The sequence below is a fragment of the Mustela erminea genome, chromosome 13, assembly GCF_009829155.1.
Source record: "Mustela erminea isolate mMusErm1 chromosome 13, mMusErm1.Pri, whole genome shotgun sequence".
Classification (NCBI taxonomy): Eukaryota; Metazoa; Chordata; class Mammalia; order Carnivora; family Mustelidae; genus Mustela; species Mustela erminea.
Window position 1 is genome coordinate 62,244,081 of NC_045626.1, and position 18,258 is coordinate 62,262,338.

General features: G+C 51.2%; 1 protein-coding gene across 6 annotated transcripts in view; it reads right to left on the reverse strand.

Annotated features, from left to right (window-relative positions):
• The window catches only part of TANGO2 (transport and golgi organization 2 homolog), a 41,015-nt gene that overhangs the window by 13,877 nt on the left and 8,880 nt on the right, over positions 1 to 18,258 (reverse strand). For 5 of the 6 annotated variants that reach the window (XM_032311324.1, XM_032311327.1, XM_032311323.1 and 2 more), the window contains exons 2-3: positions 14,998 to 15,093; positions 5,293 to 5,381 (exon numbers count right to left, since the gene is read on the reverse strand). In XM_032311324.1, the coding sequence (XP_032167215.1) occupies positions 5,293 to 5,381; positions 14,998 to 15,053 (145 nt within the window). In that variant the 5' untranslated portion in view covers positions 15,054 to 15,093. Of the gene's footprint in view, positions 1 to 5,292; positions 5,382 to 14,997; positions 15,094 to 17,251; positions 17,828 to 18,258 lie in introns of those variants that run through there. The other variant, XM_032311326.1, reaches the window with a different exon arrangement.

Here is an 18,258-nt window from a genome sequence, read left to right on the forward strand (position 1 = left end):
CACCTACTGCCCTGTCCCTGTGTCCTGGGGAGACAGAGGCTCAGCCCAGCAGCCTGGGCTAAGGAACAGGGCCTTGAACTACTCAGGGCAAGGCACATGCCACAGGGCATGTGAGAGAGACCCTGCCCCCAAGATGACATCTGATGCCCATGGGAGTCCCTAAAAGCTTGCAGTGGAGCCTGGCATGTGTGGAATGCATCCTGAAACTTGGCTCAACATTGGATCAACACTGTGCTGGGAGCACAGTGGCAGCCACATCCTAGCAAAGGCACCAGGCCCAAGCCCACATCCTGGATCAGGCAGGACACAGCAGGACACATAGGCCCTAAGGTGGGTGCTTTGCTAGGAGGCCAGAGCACATCTAGACCCACCTATTTGTCTCATTTCCACCCCATAGGCCTGGGCCATGATTAGTCCTCCATGGGGCCTCACCACTGGGTTGGTGGCCCTTAAAGCCACAGGAAAGTGTCTTCCTAGATTAGAGGATCATTTCAGTTGAAGACTGCGGCAAAAGCAGCAAAATCATTTTTATAATAATAATAATAAATTGTAACTATAAAAGAAATAAAAGATGGAAAGATCAGAAAGAAAGAAGTTAACTGTCTTTATTTGTAGACAGGATTACAGGTGAAGAAAATCCAAAAGGAATCTACTCCTCCAAAAAAAAATCTCATGGGGGCCTGGACTGGCTCAGTCAGAAGAGCATGGGACTTCTGATCTCAAGGTCCTAAGTTTGAGCCCATGTTGGATACAGAAATTACTTTAAAAAATTAATTGATTTTATTTTTTTTTAAAGATTTTATTTATTTGACAGATAGCACAAGTAGGCAGAGTAGCAGGCAGAGGGAGGAGAAGCAGACTCCCTGCAGAGCAGGGAACCCAATGTGTGGCTCGATCCCAGGACCCTGGGATCATGACCTGAGCCGAAGGCAGCCACTTAACTTACTAAGCCACCCAGACACCCCAAAAATTAATTTTAAAAAAATCTCCTAGAACTGGTAAGTAAATAGAGGCAAGAATCAGAAAATAAAAATTTAAAAATACCGTTTACAATAGTATTAAACAAAACAAAACATAAGAAAACATTTAAGGAAAAATATGTAATGCCTTTAGACTGAAAACCAGAGTAGCACTAAGAGAAGTCACGAAGCTATGATTAAAAGAGAGATAGAAGGGCCCTGTTCCTTAACCGAAGAGTCAATATTGTTAAGATGACAGTCCTCCCCAAACGGCCAGAAGAGTCAACAATCCAAATCCAAATCCCAGGAAGCTTTCTGTTTTATAGAAATTCACAAGATGACTCTAAAATCGCTATGCACACACAAAAGAGCCAGGAGCCAAAGGAGTCCTGAAATAGAACAAAGCTGGAGGACTTAACACCACCTGATTTCAAAAACTTGTTGAAAAAAGCTGCAGTAATCCAGACAGTGTGAGTTGGTATCAGCACTGATGAACAGATCGATGGGATACAAAGAAGTCCAAAATAGATCCACATACATGGGTTCAACTGATTTTCAACCAAGTTGCCATAGCAATGCAATAGACAAAAGAGTATCTATTCAATAAATAAGGCCAGAAGAACTGGGATCGATGTGGGGGGTAAGATATGAGCCTCAACCCCTACCTCACGCCAAGTACAAAAACATAAGATAAATCAGACCTAAACACAAAACCCCAAATCAAAAGGCTTCTAGAAGCAAAAAGAGGAAAATATCTTTAAGGCCTTAGGGAAGGCAAAGACACAAACAGAATAAACCATCAAAGAGTAAACCACACTTCACTAAAAGAAAATATTCTGCTTACCAGAAGATGTCATTAAGAAAATGAGTAGGCAATACATTTATCCAACATACCAATCCAGAATGCATAAAAAACTCCTACAAATCAAATGCTGAAAAGTAAATAAGAATTCCACATCCAGCTAATCAACAGGGACCAGATTTACTCTCCTACCTAAAACCACCAAAAAATAAAATACATGAAACAGTGGGTTTCAAGACACCAGACATCTAAAAACAAAGGACAGAGATCTCTGAGATAAGAAACACACTAGATGAACCCCAAGACTGGAGAGGGTCTCCAAGACACTGTACAGGGAAGAGGCCCAGGCAGAGTCCACTGGACTCCCTGGCAGAGGAGAAGGGCTGGGAGCCTGGGGAGATTAAGGCAGCCAGAGCTCCTGGGACAGAGGACCAGAGAGGAGAGAGCTGCACAGAACCAGACAGCTGACTGGTACATGTGCGTGAGGAAACTACTGTGGCCGGGAAAGAACCATTCAGAAAGATTAGAGGAGACAGTGCTCACACAGGGCTGGGAAGAGTGCCTGTTCCCAGAAGTCAGCCTGGAAAACCTCAAGATCCAGGGGGCACAGGCAGGGAAGATGGAAGGATCTGCCTGAGGAGTAGGGAATCATTAGCCTTAGACTGGACATGGCTTCAGAGCCACTTAACCAATCCTAAAAACAAGACCTGAAAGGATCAAACTGTTTCTGAGCATCTCAGCTGTGTCTCAAAACAAAGCTCAGGAATATTTATAGATAAACAAAAATATTCAGTCCCCAACAAGATAAAATCCATAAACATTTGGCATCCAACCAAAAATTACCAAGCATGCAAAGAAGCAGAAAGCCACAGCCCTGCTTACTAAAAGTTCAATCAATCTATTAAAACTGAACTAGAACTGAAACAGACGTCAGATTTTGCAGGCATGGATATTCAGTTAATAAAACTATATTCTGCATGCTAAAACAGTTAAGAACTTAAATGTAAAAGAGAAAAATTGAATTTCTAGAGATAAAAACTACATTGTGAGATTAAAAAAAAATACATGGTGGGCTTAAAAGCAGATTAGACACTGCAGAAAAAAAGATTAGTGAATATGAAGATACGGCAGTAAAAATGACCTAAAATGAAACAGAGAGAAAAGAAGGTTTTTAAAAATGAATTGAACAGGGGTGCCTGGGTGGCTCAGTGGGTTAAGGCCTCTGCCTTCTGCTCAGGTCATGATCCCAGGGTTCTGGGATCGAGCCCCACATCAGGATCTCTGCTCTGCAGGGAGCCTTCTTTCTCCTCTCTCTCTCTCTCTCTGCCTGCCTCTCTGACTGCTTGTGATCTCTGTCTGTCAAATAAATAAATAAAATCTTTAAAAAAAAAAATGAATTGAACATCATCAGGGGTGCCTGGCTGGCTCAGTCAGTTAAGTGTCTGACTCTTGCTTTTGGCTCAGGTCATGAACTCAGGGTCGTGAGATTGAGCCCTAGATCGGGCTCTGCGCTCAGCTGTGTATCTGCTTGAGATTCTCTCTTCCTCTGCCCCTCCCCCCATTCATGCACACGCATGTGCATGCTCTCTAAAAAACTGATAAATCGGAATGAATCTTGGAACACTGAAAAAAATAAAATAAAATTAAGTTAAAAAAATTGACAAATCAAATCTTTAAAAAAAAATGAATTGAGCATCATCAAAGTGTGGGACAACCTCAAGAAAACTAATACATGTGTGAAGAGGCAGAGAGAAAGAGATTGAGAAGAAAGAGCAGGACACAGGGAAAATATTTTTTAAAAATAACACCCCAATTTTTCCAAACTTCTAACAAGTTCCCAAGGAACTGCTGATGCTAGTAGCTCAGAGATCACATCTGGAGAACCACTGACCTATAATTTTGCACACAATTTGGTGATGCTGGATAGTGGGAGGATATGGATCTTAGTGTCTTCCAGCCCCAACTGGTGCAGCGCCACTGGGCCCACCGAGCACTGTCGTGAAGCCGGGCCACCCTCCCACCAGGCAGGAGCCCCGTAGCAGCATGCCAGAGACCAACTCCAAATCACTACAAATTGGTCCTGATTTGGGGGTAGGGTGCAGGCCGGAGTGCCTAAGCAGGTGGCCAGGATGGCCAAAGGAGCCCAACAGGCTAACCCTTCATCTTTGTCCTCATCCACAAAAATACTCAGGAAATGCCATCAGGCCCTCCCCCCACCCACCCTGACCAGTTCCCCCACCCCCAACGCCACTTCAGTCTCCCATTAATGCCCTGCAGCAGCGACACACACAGCCTGCCCCATGCCCATGACCCCCTTCCATTCTACTCTAGCTCAGGATGGTTGGCATCGTACTGGCCGGGCCCACAGGCTCCCTTCAGCCCTCCTCATGTAGCCCTGCAGGCCTGATCCTCAACCTCTGGGAGAGCCATGGCTAGTCCAGCCAAGGACCCCACATACACAGCCCCTCTGGGGTTACCATATTGAGGTACTTGAAGCTTACACAACAGGGGTCTCCTGCCCCCCATTTCTATCCTCATGTCTAGATATTTCCACAGTCTCCTGTACAGCTTCTGAGGAGGCCAAGACATACCCGAGCGACCTAGCCTCTTGTTTCTCTTGCACTCACCAAAAGGGGTCTCACCTCATAGCCTCACAGCAGCTTTCCCTGCCAGACCTCCTGTCCACGACACTGCCCTGCCTCAGTGTCCCCACTCCTGTCCTCTTCCCACACGGCACCAGGATGATCCAGCCTGGGCAGTGTTTCCCTCACACCACCGCCCAACCAGTCTATACAGGCCTTCTGTGGAAGTTCCTCAGTTCAGCTCTTAGATATTGCAGGCAAAGCTGGGCACACCTGGTGTCCCCAGGCCCTGAGGCTACCCACTCAGCCCACTGGGCCCCTGAGTACCCTTGTCAGCTCGTGCTTCCCTGATGCCCAGCTCACAGGCAAAGGGACCCTGGCCTGGCCAGCACCTGTCCACGTGCCTCCAAGTAGACCCCCATGGGCAGAAACTGCTCTCTGTCCATGGGGCTAAGCTGGCAGGGGATACAGATGTCACCTCCACTTCTGCCTCTCTCTGTGGGAACTCCTCACGCAGCTCCCATCTGAGTGTGCTCCAACCAAGCCTCTCCTCCCCAAATGCAGACCAGCTCTGAAGCGAGGTGCACCGGCATGTAAACAGAAACATGTGCAGGTGTACACGCACACACGCGTGTACACACACACACCCCACACAATGACGCTTCACGGGGTGACCGAATATGAACCTGACCACACCTCCACCGCGAAAAGGTGGAGCCAAATAAACCAACCAATTCTTTCCAGCTACTTCTCTGGGGGTCCACAACACACGAAAACAGGTCGCCAGGGGCTGGTCACCTAATGCTGGTCCCAGACCCCAACCTGGGAGCCTCCCCCATGAGACCAGTCAGTGTCTACTCATTTGTTTTGCATTTACAGTACCAGTTAAAGGCACTCGGGGCCTCCTACTTCCTGCCATGCTGTGGCTGCCCCCTGAGGAAAGACTTACCACTGAGGACTTCATTGTTGTTCCCCCAGAAGTCAGCGACCTTGGATGGTCTGTGGTAAAATTCATCCCTGTTGGCTGCCAAGATGAGCCTGAAAGAGAAAGCATGACTAAAGGTCTCTGGGGAAAACAGAAAAGCTAATGTTTTCCTCCTGTTGACAAAGAAAATCTGCCTCCATAGCAACAAAGGCAAGTCCTAAAGAGGACATGAACTCTCAGGAAACAAAGGTCAGTGATGGCTCCAGGCAGGTGGGTTTCCTAGGGAGCCTTCAGCCAAGGCTGTGCCCTAGGACCCTGCCAAAGAAAAGAGGAGATGCTGGGCAAAGACGCATATCCCATCCTGCCCTGCATACCCCACTCACCCAAAAAGGGTGGTAGGACCTGCAGAGGGGAGGGCCCTTAGCAGCTGAGACCAAGCGTGTCCCAGGTGTCCTGGTGGCAGAGAGGTACCCCTTCTGTCCATCTGTCCCTTCCCAAGGCCATCCACCGTGAGCCTGTGACTTCCTAGAAATGTGACCATCCCCACCAGAAGGGGCCAGGGTATGCGTTGGAGCAGAGCACAGACTCTCTGGGGGCCGCTCTCCTGAGTTTTGGGGTGTCTGAGGGAATGAAGAGGGTAAGAACTTCTGTTTCTCTAGTGGTTTGCATTATGAATCCAACAAGTTTTTGTTGGCAAGTAGAAAAGATGTCAACGTTTTCAAAAGAGCTTTAGTTTTAACATAAGAAAACATATTTTCTAGGTGGCTTTGCCATTTTAAATAAGAACACAGTGACTGAGTGGGACTGCACGTCCATGAGACCTCTCTGGGTCTAAGATGTGATGGCCAAAGGATCCTCCGAGCACCATGGGCAGGTACACAGAGGACACGGGACCAGGAGCTATGGCTTGGCCACCTGTGGTCACAATGGGTCTGAAACCAAGTCAGTCTAGTCAGTGGTCAGACCCCAAGGAGTCTTCCAAAATAATTTCTGTATTGACTCTTAGATGTGTGAGAACATTTAGGGGCACCTGGGTGGCTCAGTCGGGTAAGTGTCTACCTTTAGCTCAGCTCATGATCTCAGCGTCCTGGGATCAAGCCCCACGTGGGGTTCTCTGCTCTTCAGAGAGTCCACTTGTCCCTCTCTGTCTGCCCCTCCCCCTGCTCACGCATGCACTCTCTTTTCTCTCTCAAATAAACAAAATCTTTTTTAAAAAATGATTTTTATGAGCACTTGCTTTCAGTAAAATGTGAGTTAACAAACTTCATAAAACTGAACATGAAACTGGCACCCACACCCACTGCCAAGGCCCACAAAAGTCTTTCATCCTGTGTGCAACAGCCCCCCTAACTCTGTACCTCCCCACCTAGCCCCAGGCATCAGTAAGGCCAAGGACTGGGGGTACCTCCCCACAGCCCCAGCCCCAGGCATCAGTAAGGCCAAGTAAACCCTCCGGATCTGCCCTGGAAGTGTCACCACCTTCGGGACACCCATCCAAACTGTGGCAGCTCTCAATCCCCCAGGACACAGCCTTCTGGGCTGCTCCAGGTCTTGGGGACAGGCACTCAGGGAGTTGTCGCTGTCCCTGATACAAACCCCCAGCCATTTCCGGAACAGTCCTCTGCAGCTCCACCTGTCGGACCCCAGCCCCAGGTTGAGGTAGGCAGCCTTAGGGAGAAGCCCCTGGGCCTTGACCCCTATCTTCCACCATATCTGCTTTGTACCTTTCTTCTGTGATCCAATTCTGGATCCACCCCCGCTGGCACAGAGGGTACTGCTCCATGGGCTACCTGTATGGGCCGGGGACCCCACCAACCCCTGTGGGCGGAGGTCATTCCATGTGGTCAGGAAACAGTGCTCTCCTTCAGACACGCATTCCTGCTCCTCTGCTCACTTGAACGGGTGGGGGGGTGGGCCCAGGGAGGTTGGGGAGGTGCTTCCCAAATTGACACCGGTACTACTGGCTTCTGGTCCTGATTCTTATGTAAGTCTCCAGAAAAGGAAAAATTGGGGAGAGGGGAAAAAAAGCTGACTGAGCAGAACCTTCTGTCCTAAGATTTCCAACTCCCTACTATTTTTAAAACAGGGAGCAGCGACATGCATTTGTTAATAACTAGAAATATTAACTGCTGGGTTATTGCTGCCGCAAGAGTTGCTATTTAGGGGCGCCTGAGTGACTCAGTCGGTTAAGCAGCTGCCTTCGGCTCAGGTGTGATCCTGGGGTCCTGGGGTCAAGCCCCACATCGGGCTCCCTGCTCAGTGGGGAGCCTGCTTCTTCCTCTCCCCGTTTGCCGCCCTGCCTACTTGTGCTCTGTCAAATAAAGAAATAAAAATCTTTAAAAAAAGAAAAAAAAAGGAGTCACTATTTCGCTGAATTGCTAGTAGTTTGATGGGGATTCCATTACATATCTAATTGGGAAACATGTGGGCCTGAGTACTCAAATCAAGGCTCCAAGTAAGAGAAAGTACTCCCTCACTCACCACTTCTAGGTGCTGCAACCCCAAAAGGACATCTGTGCCACAGCACCCAGGGGCAGGGGCCATGCCCACAAGCCAGGGGCTCTGAGGACAGCAAGTCACCCAAAGCTTTGTTCTAATAACTGAAACCACCAACGACTCATCACTGATGCGGATTCCTCACCCTGCGACTGGGGGTGGGTCTGTGCATTGTCTCGAGGTACTGGGTGTGCACCACCTGAGTGAGCCTGCGCAGCACCCGTGGGGAGGAGTTTGTGCACTACCTGTGGGGCAGGGTCTGCGTACCACGGCGGGCGGGGGGGGGGGCGGGGTGGTGTTGCCCACCACCTGCGGTGCACAGTCTGCGCAGCACCTGGGGAGTAGGAGTCTGCGCAGTCAGGATGGTGGAGTCTATGCACCATCTCGGGGGTAAGCTGTGTGTTCTCTAGAAGGTGAGTCGGTGCACCATCTGGGATGGGCCTGAGCACCATCTGGGTGAGTAAATCTGTGACTATGGGGTGGGGGTGGGCCTCCATGGAGAGTTTAGCACCAGGTAGCAGGTGCCCGGGGCCATGGCCCATAATGTCACCAGCAGTGAGGAGTCCCATGGAAGCCACCAGAAGGATGTGACAGCTCGCCCAGCAGCCCCTCCAGACTGGAGTCAACAAGGAGACTCAGCTCATGAGTCTAAATAGGCATTTTGGGGCACCTGGGTGGCTCAGTTGGTTAAGTGTCTGCCTTCAGCTCAGGTCATGATCCCAGGTTCCTGGGATTGAGCCCCACATCCAGCTCCATGCTCAGCAGGGAGCCTACTTCTCCCTGTCCTTCTGCCTGGTGCTCCCCCTGCTTGTGTGCTTTCTCTCTCTCTCTCTGTCAAATAAATAAATAAAAATCTTAAAAATAAATAAATAAAAATCTTAAAAATAAATAAACAAACAGACAGACATTTTGATAAAGATGGTGGTTCTACAACCACGATGGTGTTACCTGACAGGAAGTGTACTGGTTTTCTTTGGGGCCTCACAAATGGCCACACACATAGCATATGCATGCAGCAGCTCAGAGCGGGGCCTACTTCTCATCTGAGTCTGCGGTCAGGAACACGGGCCGGATGTGCCGTGTGCTCTGCTCAGCGGCCCCTAAGGTGCCAACTGGCAGGGTATTGCTGAGGCTCAGCATCTTCCTCATGTTCCTGAAGTTGCTGCAGAATTCCCGTCCTCCGCGGGGGTCACTCTCAACGCCTGGAGGCCACCCCCAGTTCCTGGCCATGGGCCCCTCCAAGCACAGCAGCTTCTCTCTTCAGGAGGGGCCTGGCACTTCTGGGGGTCCCCTGATTACGTCAGACCAACACAGGACTGCTCCCATTTGACTACCTCTGAGGCAGCCAATTATGGACCTTCATCACACTGGCCAAATCCCTTCGCGTTTAGCCCCACAGTCCCACACACAACCAGGGGAATGGATGACACTGATGTGTACAGCGGGGGCAGGAATCTTGAGAGCCTACCACAGGGGTTACGGGAGCTCACATTTTACTTTGTTATGTCCTGTAAGGTATGACTTTTTTCCAAAAAGCGTGTATCCCTTTGCAAACAGGGGGAGAACTGGAATCCTGGGGAAAGACCGCTGCCTCTACAGAGGAAGGTCATTGGGACCCCGGAGCAAAGCTGCAGCCAGCAGGGAAGATTTCTAAGTCAGCACCTCCTAAGCTGCTCAAATAATTTCTCCTCTGCTCCACTCCTCACTGCAGTGCTGCAGGCATCAGTACCAAAACTGAAAACGAACAGAACCGACATTAGGCACCCAGACAGTACTCAACACTGGGTAACCGTCGCCAAAAATTGGAGGTTCCAAGTGCCAGGGCATGGGAGGCAGAAGCTGGGATCACCCAGGAGAATCCCACATCTGGGCAGGGGCAACCCCTACAGGGAGTGACACCCAAGGAGACCCCCTTACCAGGGCCAGTTCAGCACCAAGAAGATAGATGGGGAGGCCCGAGGGCATCTGGGGAGTCATACCAGGTCAGTGGGATGTGACATAGGGACGGCTGCCACACCTGGAGGGACAGGTATCCCCAACAGCGAGGGGCAGTGGGATGGTAACATGGGGGACAGGAGGTGTAGGCCATGGGATCCATGATACCAAGGCTGAGCTCAGCATCAGGCCTGGAGATGGTCTGCGGAAGTGGCCATGCTCATTTCACTCCCTGGGCAGGGGCTGAGCTGGCTCCCTCCCTCCCTGCCTGCGCTCAGGGAGTGTCACTCAATGATATACTAGGATTGCTAAATCTGGGCAAAACAGACCACAGGACGCGTGCTCTAGTGGGCTACGCTTTCTCTTGTGGGGAAACAGATGATATGATGATCAAATGAGGCCCAAGAGAAGGAGAGATGCTTTGGGAGCCATGCCTTTCACCAGCAGACCTGCAAAGTGGCAGGCCATAGACCAAGCGCTACCATCGCTGGGCCAGGCCCAGGCAGGGGATGACAGGGAGAGGCTCATCTTTCAGGACTCCTGGGAAGCCAGAAAATACACGCCTGTGAGATCAGCATCGGCCAAGGGTAGAGCCGGGGGTGACACTGCCCATGCCATCAAAGGTGAGGCTGTCTCATTCTTTTCTGTAGGGCAGAGATGTTTAAATTATTTACATATACAGTTATACAGTTGACCCCTGATCAGAGGGGTTGGGGCACCAACCCCCCTTCTGGCACAGTCAAAAATCCATGTATAACTTTTTTTTTAAATTAAAGCTCTTATCTATTTATTTGGTAGGGGGAGGGAGAGAGAGAGAGAGAGAGAGAGAGAGATGGAGCACAAGCAGGGGGAGCAGCAGAGGGAGAGGGAGAAGCAGGCTCCACACTAAGCAGAGCCCAATACGGGGCTCTATCCCAGGACCCTGGGATTAGGACCCGAGCCAAAGGCAGATGCTTAACCAACTAAGCCACCCAGGCACCCCAAAATCCATGTATAACTTTTGACTCCACTAAAACTTAACTGGTACTGGCCTACTGTTCATCTCAAACCTTATGAATAATGTAAACAATTAATTCATGTGTAATTTATATATTATGTGTATTACATGCCATATTTTTACAATAAAGTAAGCTAGAGAAAAATAAAATGTTATTAAGAAAATCACAAAAAGGGGGGCCTAGCTGGCTCAGTCGGTGGAACCCTCGACTCTTGATCTCAGGGTTGTAAGTTCGAGCCCCACACTGGGTGTAGAAATTACTCAGAAAAAATTAAAAATCTTAAAAAAGAATCATAAGGAAGAGAAAAATACATTTATAGTATCATACTTTAAAAAATCGGCATGGGGGCACCTGGGTGGCTCAGTGGGTTAAAGCCTCTGCCTTTGGCTTGGGTTGTGATCCCAAGATCCTAGGATCCATCCACCTGTCGGGCTCTCTGCTCAACGGGGAGCCTGCTTCCCTTCCTCTGTCTGCCTGCCTCTTTGTCTGCTTGTAATCTATCTGTCAAATAAATAAATAAAATCTTAAAAAGAAAATAAAAATTAAAAATAAATTAAAAAAAAAATCAGCATGTAAGTGGACTGGCACAGTGCAAATCCACGCTGTTCAGAGGCCAACTTTCTATGGCAAGGATGGCTACTATCCCGGCTACAAAAGTCCCCTTCGTAACCATTGGACCCGGGAGCAACGGTGACTGCAGGGATGAGCTTAACCCACAAACAAAACCAGGTGCTTCCCATTACCCCACATGTCAAGAGGCCACTGCATGTGTGATGAAATTAAGGGTGCCTAAGACAATGCACGGAGCACAGGGTCTTTGATCGGTCCCAGCCACATGGATTGGCTTGGTGGGCAGCAGAGTCCAAGTGGATGGTGGCCCCAGGACTTGGCTTGTCCAGCCTGGTGGGAAGAAGTTGGTCTGTACAATGCACAATGATGATACACTATGAAGACATACTTCGCCACCAAACAGAGACATGGGCTGACATGGCCTGGGAAGCCTGTGGCATGGCCATCAAAAGACACTTGAGGGTATCAATTTGGCAGTTCCTCAGAAAGTCAAACACAGAATTGCCATATGATCCAGCAATTCTGCTTTGGGGTATCTGCCCCCAAGAGAAAGGAAAGTGGGACTCAAACGGACACTGTATGCAAATCTCCATGGTGGCATGAATCACAACAGCCTAAAAGGGGCAACAGTGCAGGTGTCTATCAAGAGATAGGCGGATAAAACTGTGGTCTTGCATATGGTGGGATGTTACTCAGCTTCAAGAAGGAAGGAGATTCAGACACCTGCTACACCATGACCTTGAGGACCCTATGCTCAGTAAAAGAAGCCAGTCACACAAAAATACTATGGTTCCACTTATATGAGGTCCCCAGAGCAATCACGGTCATAGAAACAGAAAGGAGACTGGTGGTTCCTAGGGGTGGGGGGAGGGGAATGGGGAGTCAGTGTTTGGTGGTGACAGAGCTTCAGTTGGGGACAATGAAGGGTTCTGGAGATAGACGGATAGATGGCATGGAAGGTTGCACAACAATGTGAATGTACTAAATGCCACTGAACTGGACATTTGTCCATGGTTAGAATGGCACACACTCCTATTCCTGCCAGTTATTGGGGGGTGAGGTGTGGGGAGAGGAAGACACAGCAGTGGATGCCAATGCAGGAGACAGAAGCTGGTGCACCCCAGGCCAGGACAGGGATGGCTAAAGCAAGGGGGGTGCTGGGGCAGGTCCTGCTGGCCCCATCCAGGGCCTCTTCCCTATCACACTGATGGCCCTGGAGCCTGGCCTGCTCCCCATCCCACTCCAGGCACCGGGAACCTCTCTCTAACCTCAAATAGGCCTAGGCTTGGCCTCTCCTCACTGGATCTGCTGCAGTGTCCCTCCCGAGGCGTTCCCCCACTTGCTCCCCCATCCTTTCCTCCTATCATGCACATACAGAACCACGGACACCAAGGGCCTGCGGCCCACCCATTCTCAGGGGCCAGAGAGCCCCACAGCTAGAGCAGGCACTGCAACCCGAAGCCCCTCTTGCCTTCCCACGCAAGAGGGTAAACAAGTGGATTCGGTCAGTCACCAGAGGTGGCAAATGTAGTTTCTGGCTTGGGGCTTTGGAATACACTGGAGAGAAATGCCAAGGCTGTCCCGAATCACAATCCATAAGGAGTCATGGAGAGGTCATGGCAGTGACACACAGATCCTGAGCAAAAGCAAGAGAGACCTCTTTTCCTCCTTCTTCCCGTGTTTATTTTACTGATAGAGACTGGCAGTAACTTCGGGAAACACCATATCCAGGGAGGCTGTGGCTAAATGTGGTTGTAAATACAGCCAGCAACAGACCCAGGAACTGTCAGACACCAGTCTCGTGTCCCCATGAGAGAAATCCTTCACTTCTCAGTGAAAACGGAGTCATTTTGTTGGTATATAAGGGTTCACATGAGCACAGAAGGGCGCACATAAAACCGCAGTAGCCTAAGGGGTCGACCATGTCTGTGATCCAGTCCTTTTGACTCAGTCTGTAATTTGCCCCTCTTGCCTCCTCACCATAAAGGAGCTGAACTTTGCGGCTGATACCTTATTAAGTTTTGTCAGTAGAGGGCGCCGGAGAGACACCCCGGAGGGAGAGGCTTCTTGGCCTGGCTACAAGGTGCTTCCTCAGGCTCCTTCTCCAGCTCCCCCAGGATGATTCCCAATACACATGGGGCTTCCCCCAAGCACCCAGTGGCCAGCACCTTTGCCCAGTATCCTCCCACGACAGTTGCCAGCACATTGGAGAGTAGACTCCTAGCAAGTTCTGCTGCTATGGCGCCCCAGCGATTTCTTTCCTAGTCAATGCACCACAGCTGAGCCTCTCCAGCAAAGTCTGGCTCTCAGCCTGAGGGTGGAAGATGGGGCTCTGCCCAGGGCATTCCAATCCTAGTATGGTTAATAATTCTGGATGTTACGCTTCCCCAGCTCAAATAAATCACTGCACCTGGATTCTGCCCACTGGCTGCACCCTGACTCAAAGAGCTCATTCTGCTGGGAGTCGTTCAGGGTCAGCTCCAGGATCCTGGTCTGGCCCTGCTGGCCACTCTTCTGAATGATGGGAACACTGGGGACTCTTCAGTCCCCAGCCCCTGGCCTGGAATGACTTTCATTCAGCACGAAATTAGGCAGCATGGTGTCTGTGCAATTTTGCACAGTGACTCAAATCTAAGAAGCTAGTCAAGATGATTTAAATCATTTCTGGTATAAATTTTAAATGTATTTATTTGTTTTTTAATTTTATTTACTTATTTGTCAGAGAGACAGCGAGCACAAGCAGGGGGAGAGGCAGGCAGAGGGAGAAGCAGGCTCCCCACCAAGCAAGGAGCCCCATGTAGGACTTGATCCCAGGACCCTGGGATCATGACCCAAGCCGAAGGCAGACACCCAACCGACTGAGCCACCCAGGCATCCCTTGGTATAGATTTTAAAATGATGAAAACTTTCCAAGCAATTGCACTAGTGATCAGTTTAAAATATCATTTCGGGGGCACCTGGGTGGCTGGGATCGAGCCCTGCATCGGGCTCCCTACTCAGTGGGGAACCTGCTGCTGCCTGCCACTTCCCCTACTTGTGCACTCACTCTCTCACTCTCTCTCGCTCTCTGTCTCTGTCAAATAAATAAATAAATAAATAAAATGCTTATTTGGTTTTTTAAATGTCATTTTTGGTTTTGGGTTACCTCTCAGTCTCATACCTGGAGAAACGTAGATGAATTCCCACTAGGTTGCCCCAGGGAACAGAGGGACACATCCAGAGCCCAGGGTCATGGGGAGCGGGGGGGTTGCATTGGATCATGTCTTACCCCTTTCTGGCCTCAGTTTCCCACCTCCTCTGCTGGTCTCCCAGCTTCCCCACCCCTACCCTCATTCCCCAGTATAGGACCCACAGACCCTCTGTTGCCACCACCACCCAGATTTTCCACTGGCAACACAGACCAGCCAATCCAAACGGGGCTTTTGCTCATCAAACCAGTTCTGCCACCCCTGGTGCCCCTGTCGAGACCATAGGAGTGCACCCCTGGCTGGCCGCATGTGGCTCCTCTGTGCTGCCCACACAGCGACCTTAAGCAGCGAAGTCTCTTTATGTCAGTTCAGCGTTCCTGCCACCGAGCGGTACTCACTGCCACACCCCATACTGAGTAACCACTGTGGGACAGGGCAGGTCCAGCCTGTACAGCCTGTCCCCATCCCCACCTCGGCACTAGCAGGACAGTGGGGACCCTGAGGCCAAGCAGAGGACCGCAGACACAGAGCAAGGGGGTTACCTGTATGCATTTTTAGAGACAGGGCGAGGATCGAACTTAAAGAAGATGATGCACATGGGTCCCTGAGAATGGTTCTGTTCACAAAGGATCACCAGTCTGCGGGAAAAGGAAAAAAAATGCATTGAATAAATAGCAGACAACACAACACTGCCTTCCTGCACTTGTAGTGCTCCCTAGCCCAGAACGACCTGCCTCCGGGATGCCCCTGACCCTTACGGGGCATGGCAGAATATGCCAGACACCATGATGCTCATCAGCACCAGCCAACCAGCTCCCTAAGTGTGCACACACATCAGCATGGGCCAGACTGTCCTGCACTGCCTGCAAGGCTCACTGGTCCTGGCCACACCACGTGAAGGCTGGCCACAGGAGCAAGAATGAGACCCACAGGCACAGCTGGGGCATCCGGTGGGCACCCTTCCCCACCATACCTGGGTGGCCCTGTGGTTTGTTCCATCCCCTCCACCTAGCTCTAACTACCCCATCCCCTGGCAATGGCACCTATTCCAGGCCCCAGCCCCCAAGGAAGGGCTGCATCCCATCTGACCGGCCTGGGGACGCCAGCCCACGCCATCCACCCACGACAGCAAAGATGCAGCCTGGGGACCCATGTAAGCAGGTGGGCCCAAGGGGCAAAACACAGGTGCTGGTGAAGTGGACAGGCAGCCAGGTCCCAAGGAGCGAGGACAAAGTGCCTACCCTTGTACACGCAGGCCCCGGGCCTGGCGGCCTCTAGGCCCACCAGATATTTACCCCAACCGAGCTGAGGATGGAGATGAGCTCCTGAGGCCATTAACCCTGGACAAAGTGGCTGTGAGGGGCTCTGGTCCTGTATGTGTGCCTAAGCCGGGGCACGGTGGTAGGGCGGAGCCAGAGGCCAGGGCCAGGGAATGGATGACACAGAGGCTGCGGAGGTATTGAAGGGAGCCAAAAAAGATACCCCAAGAAGAGCCTCATGAGCAAGGGAGGTGAGGGAGTGTTCAGCAGATGTGCGTGCATGTGAGGCATTGAGGTCTGCGCGCATGTGCGAGTGTACAGCCACGGTGGGTATCTGCGTGTGTGTGCTCCCGCCTATGCCTACATGCGGGCACGTGACTGTGTATGTGTGTGCATGTGCCTGAAGGAGGCCAGTGAGCTCCCAGTGAGCTAGCCTGGGGCCCCTGGGTCTGGGGAGGGTCTGTGTGGTACCCTGCCTATCCCACACCCCAAAAGAGTAAGCACATAGTGCCTAGTAGAGCAGGGTTTGGGGTCTGCATCTGTAAAGAGGGTCTGTGAATTGGGTCCCAGCTGGGAGAAGGTGGGATGTGATCCCCAGACCCTGCCCATCCTTGCTCCAGGTCTCAACATAAACCACAAAAACTGTGCCATTCCTAAAGCCATGGCAGGGTTGGGGGGGCCGAGGGGGTACCAGCCTGTTGTGAGGGCTGCTGGCACAGTGATCCCTGCAGGCATGGGAGGAGGAGTGGGCAAGAGGGGCTCTAATTCAGTGCCCCAAGACAGGGTCCTTACCACCCACACACATACAGTCCTGAGAGAGGCGGACCCCAGCCATGGAATGGGGCAGGGGAACAGAGGAGAGGTGAGGGCCCCCTTCTAGACCCGCACAACTGCTCCCAGTTCTTAGGTCTCTGAAGTGAAACATTTTCTGTTTGGGGACTCACAGAAGGAGGACATTCCCACCATGCCAACACTGCCCTCTAAGCTGTACCAGCACCCAAGTGTGGGCGGGTGGGTGGACAGGTGGTAGGGGATCTGGCCACAGAGCATGGAAAAGCCAAGGAGGGGCTGAAGACCGAGGCTGGCACTGTGGACACGACCACAGCTCGGGGCCACATGGAGGTCTTCCTGTGGCTGACACCACGCTGTCCCTGCCTCGCCACTCCTTTCTGCTCACTGATCTGGCTGGCCTGGGAAGTAGAGGAAGGGGGTCAGGGAGAAGGGATCAGCGCCACTACTGTCACCACTGGCTCCCACAGGCCCTAGAGGGATCCCCACGACTCAGTCCCATGTCCCCTCTGCCCTAGCCCCTGCAGGCACGAGCACAGTGATACCATCCCTGTCCTTGGTAGAACCCTCGGTTGTGCAGGTGACATCACCATGGTGACCAGTGCCACTGCAGAAATGCAGGGTGCCAGGAGATGGAGCTGAAAGCAGTGCCTGATGCAGAAGAGGTCCCCGAGGTGACAGCAGCACGTTGGGTTCCCACCCTTGGCTGCCGGGGTAGTGCCCACGAGGGCCAGCATCCTAGGCTTACCTGATGATATCAAGACTGGTGGGCAGGCTGCTGGAACTGACCCTTCTAGTAAAAACAACTCAAAATGCTTGAATGAATATGAAAAGATCTTAAAAGCACCCAAGAACTAACAAGGTCATGCAGGATTTGGCCAGTATCTCAGAGAACGTGGAAACCCAGAGAAAAAAGAGAGCAGAGTACACTGGCTATTCCCTGGGGCACTGGCCTATGTGGGCAAACTGGGCTCTGGTGGGCGTGAAGGTGAGGGAGACTGAAGATAAGGCCCAGGGCTGCCCCAAGATGGGACTGTAGTAGGAAACCCTCCCCTGAGTGGAGCTGGGACCCTGAAAGGCACCACTCCTAGGGTGAGGGTGGGCTCTATCCTCAGCCACCCCCAGGTGCCACAGGGACAGCACACAAAGTGGGGAAGAAGCTCTGAGAAGTCACAAGAGCACAGCTGGAGCCACACTGGGGGTCCAGGGATCCTCATGCCAAGACTCGAATTGACAGTGCTCCTCAACACCTAGAGAACTGAAGTTCTCATCTTCATGCTAGACCTCTGAGAAATCCCACCAATCATTTCCAGGACAAAGAGCAGGACAATCAGAACGCCACAGGGCGCCAGGGTGGCTCAGTGAGTTAAGCCGCTGCCTTCGGCTCAGGTCAAGATCTCAGGGTCCTGGGATCAGGTCCCGCATCGGGTTCTCTGCTCCGCGGGGAGCCTGCTTCCTCCTCTCTCTCTCTCTGCCTGCCTCTCTGCCTACTTGTGATCTCTCTGTGTCAAATGAATAAATAAAATCTTTAAAAAAAAAAAAAAAAAAGAAAGAAAGAAAGAACGCCACATAACGAAACCCAGCGCCATAAGCAAGGAGCAGCGGAAAGTGATCCCCCACACATCTCACAAAACCACCAGGCTCTGACTGCAGAAAAATGAAGCTGGAGAACATCTGCAGGAAAAGGATCCAAGAAAGAAGAAACCAGGAGGTCCGCAAAGCACCAGAAAGGACTTTTAGTACCAGAAGCTCTGG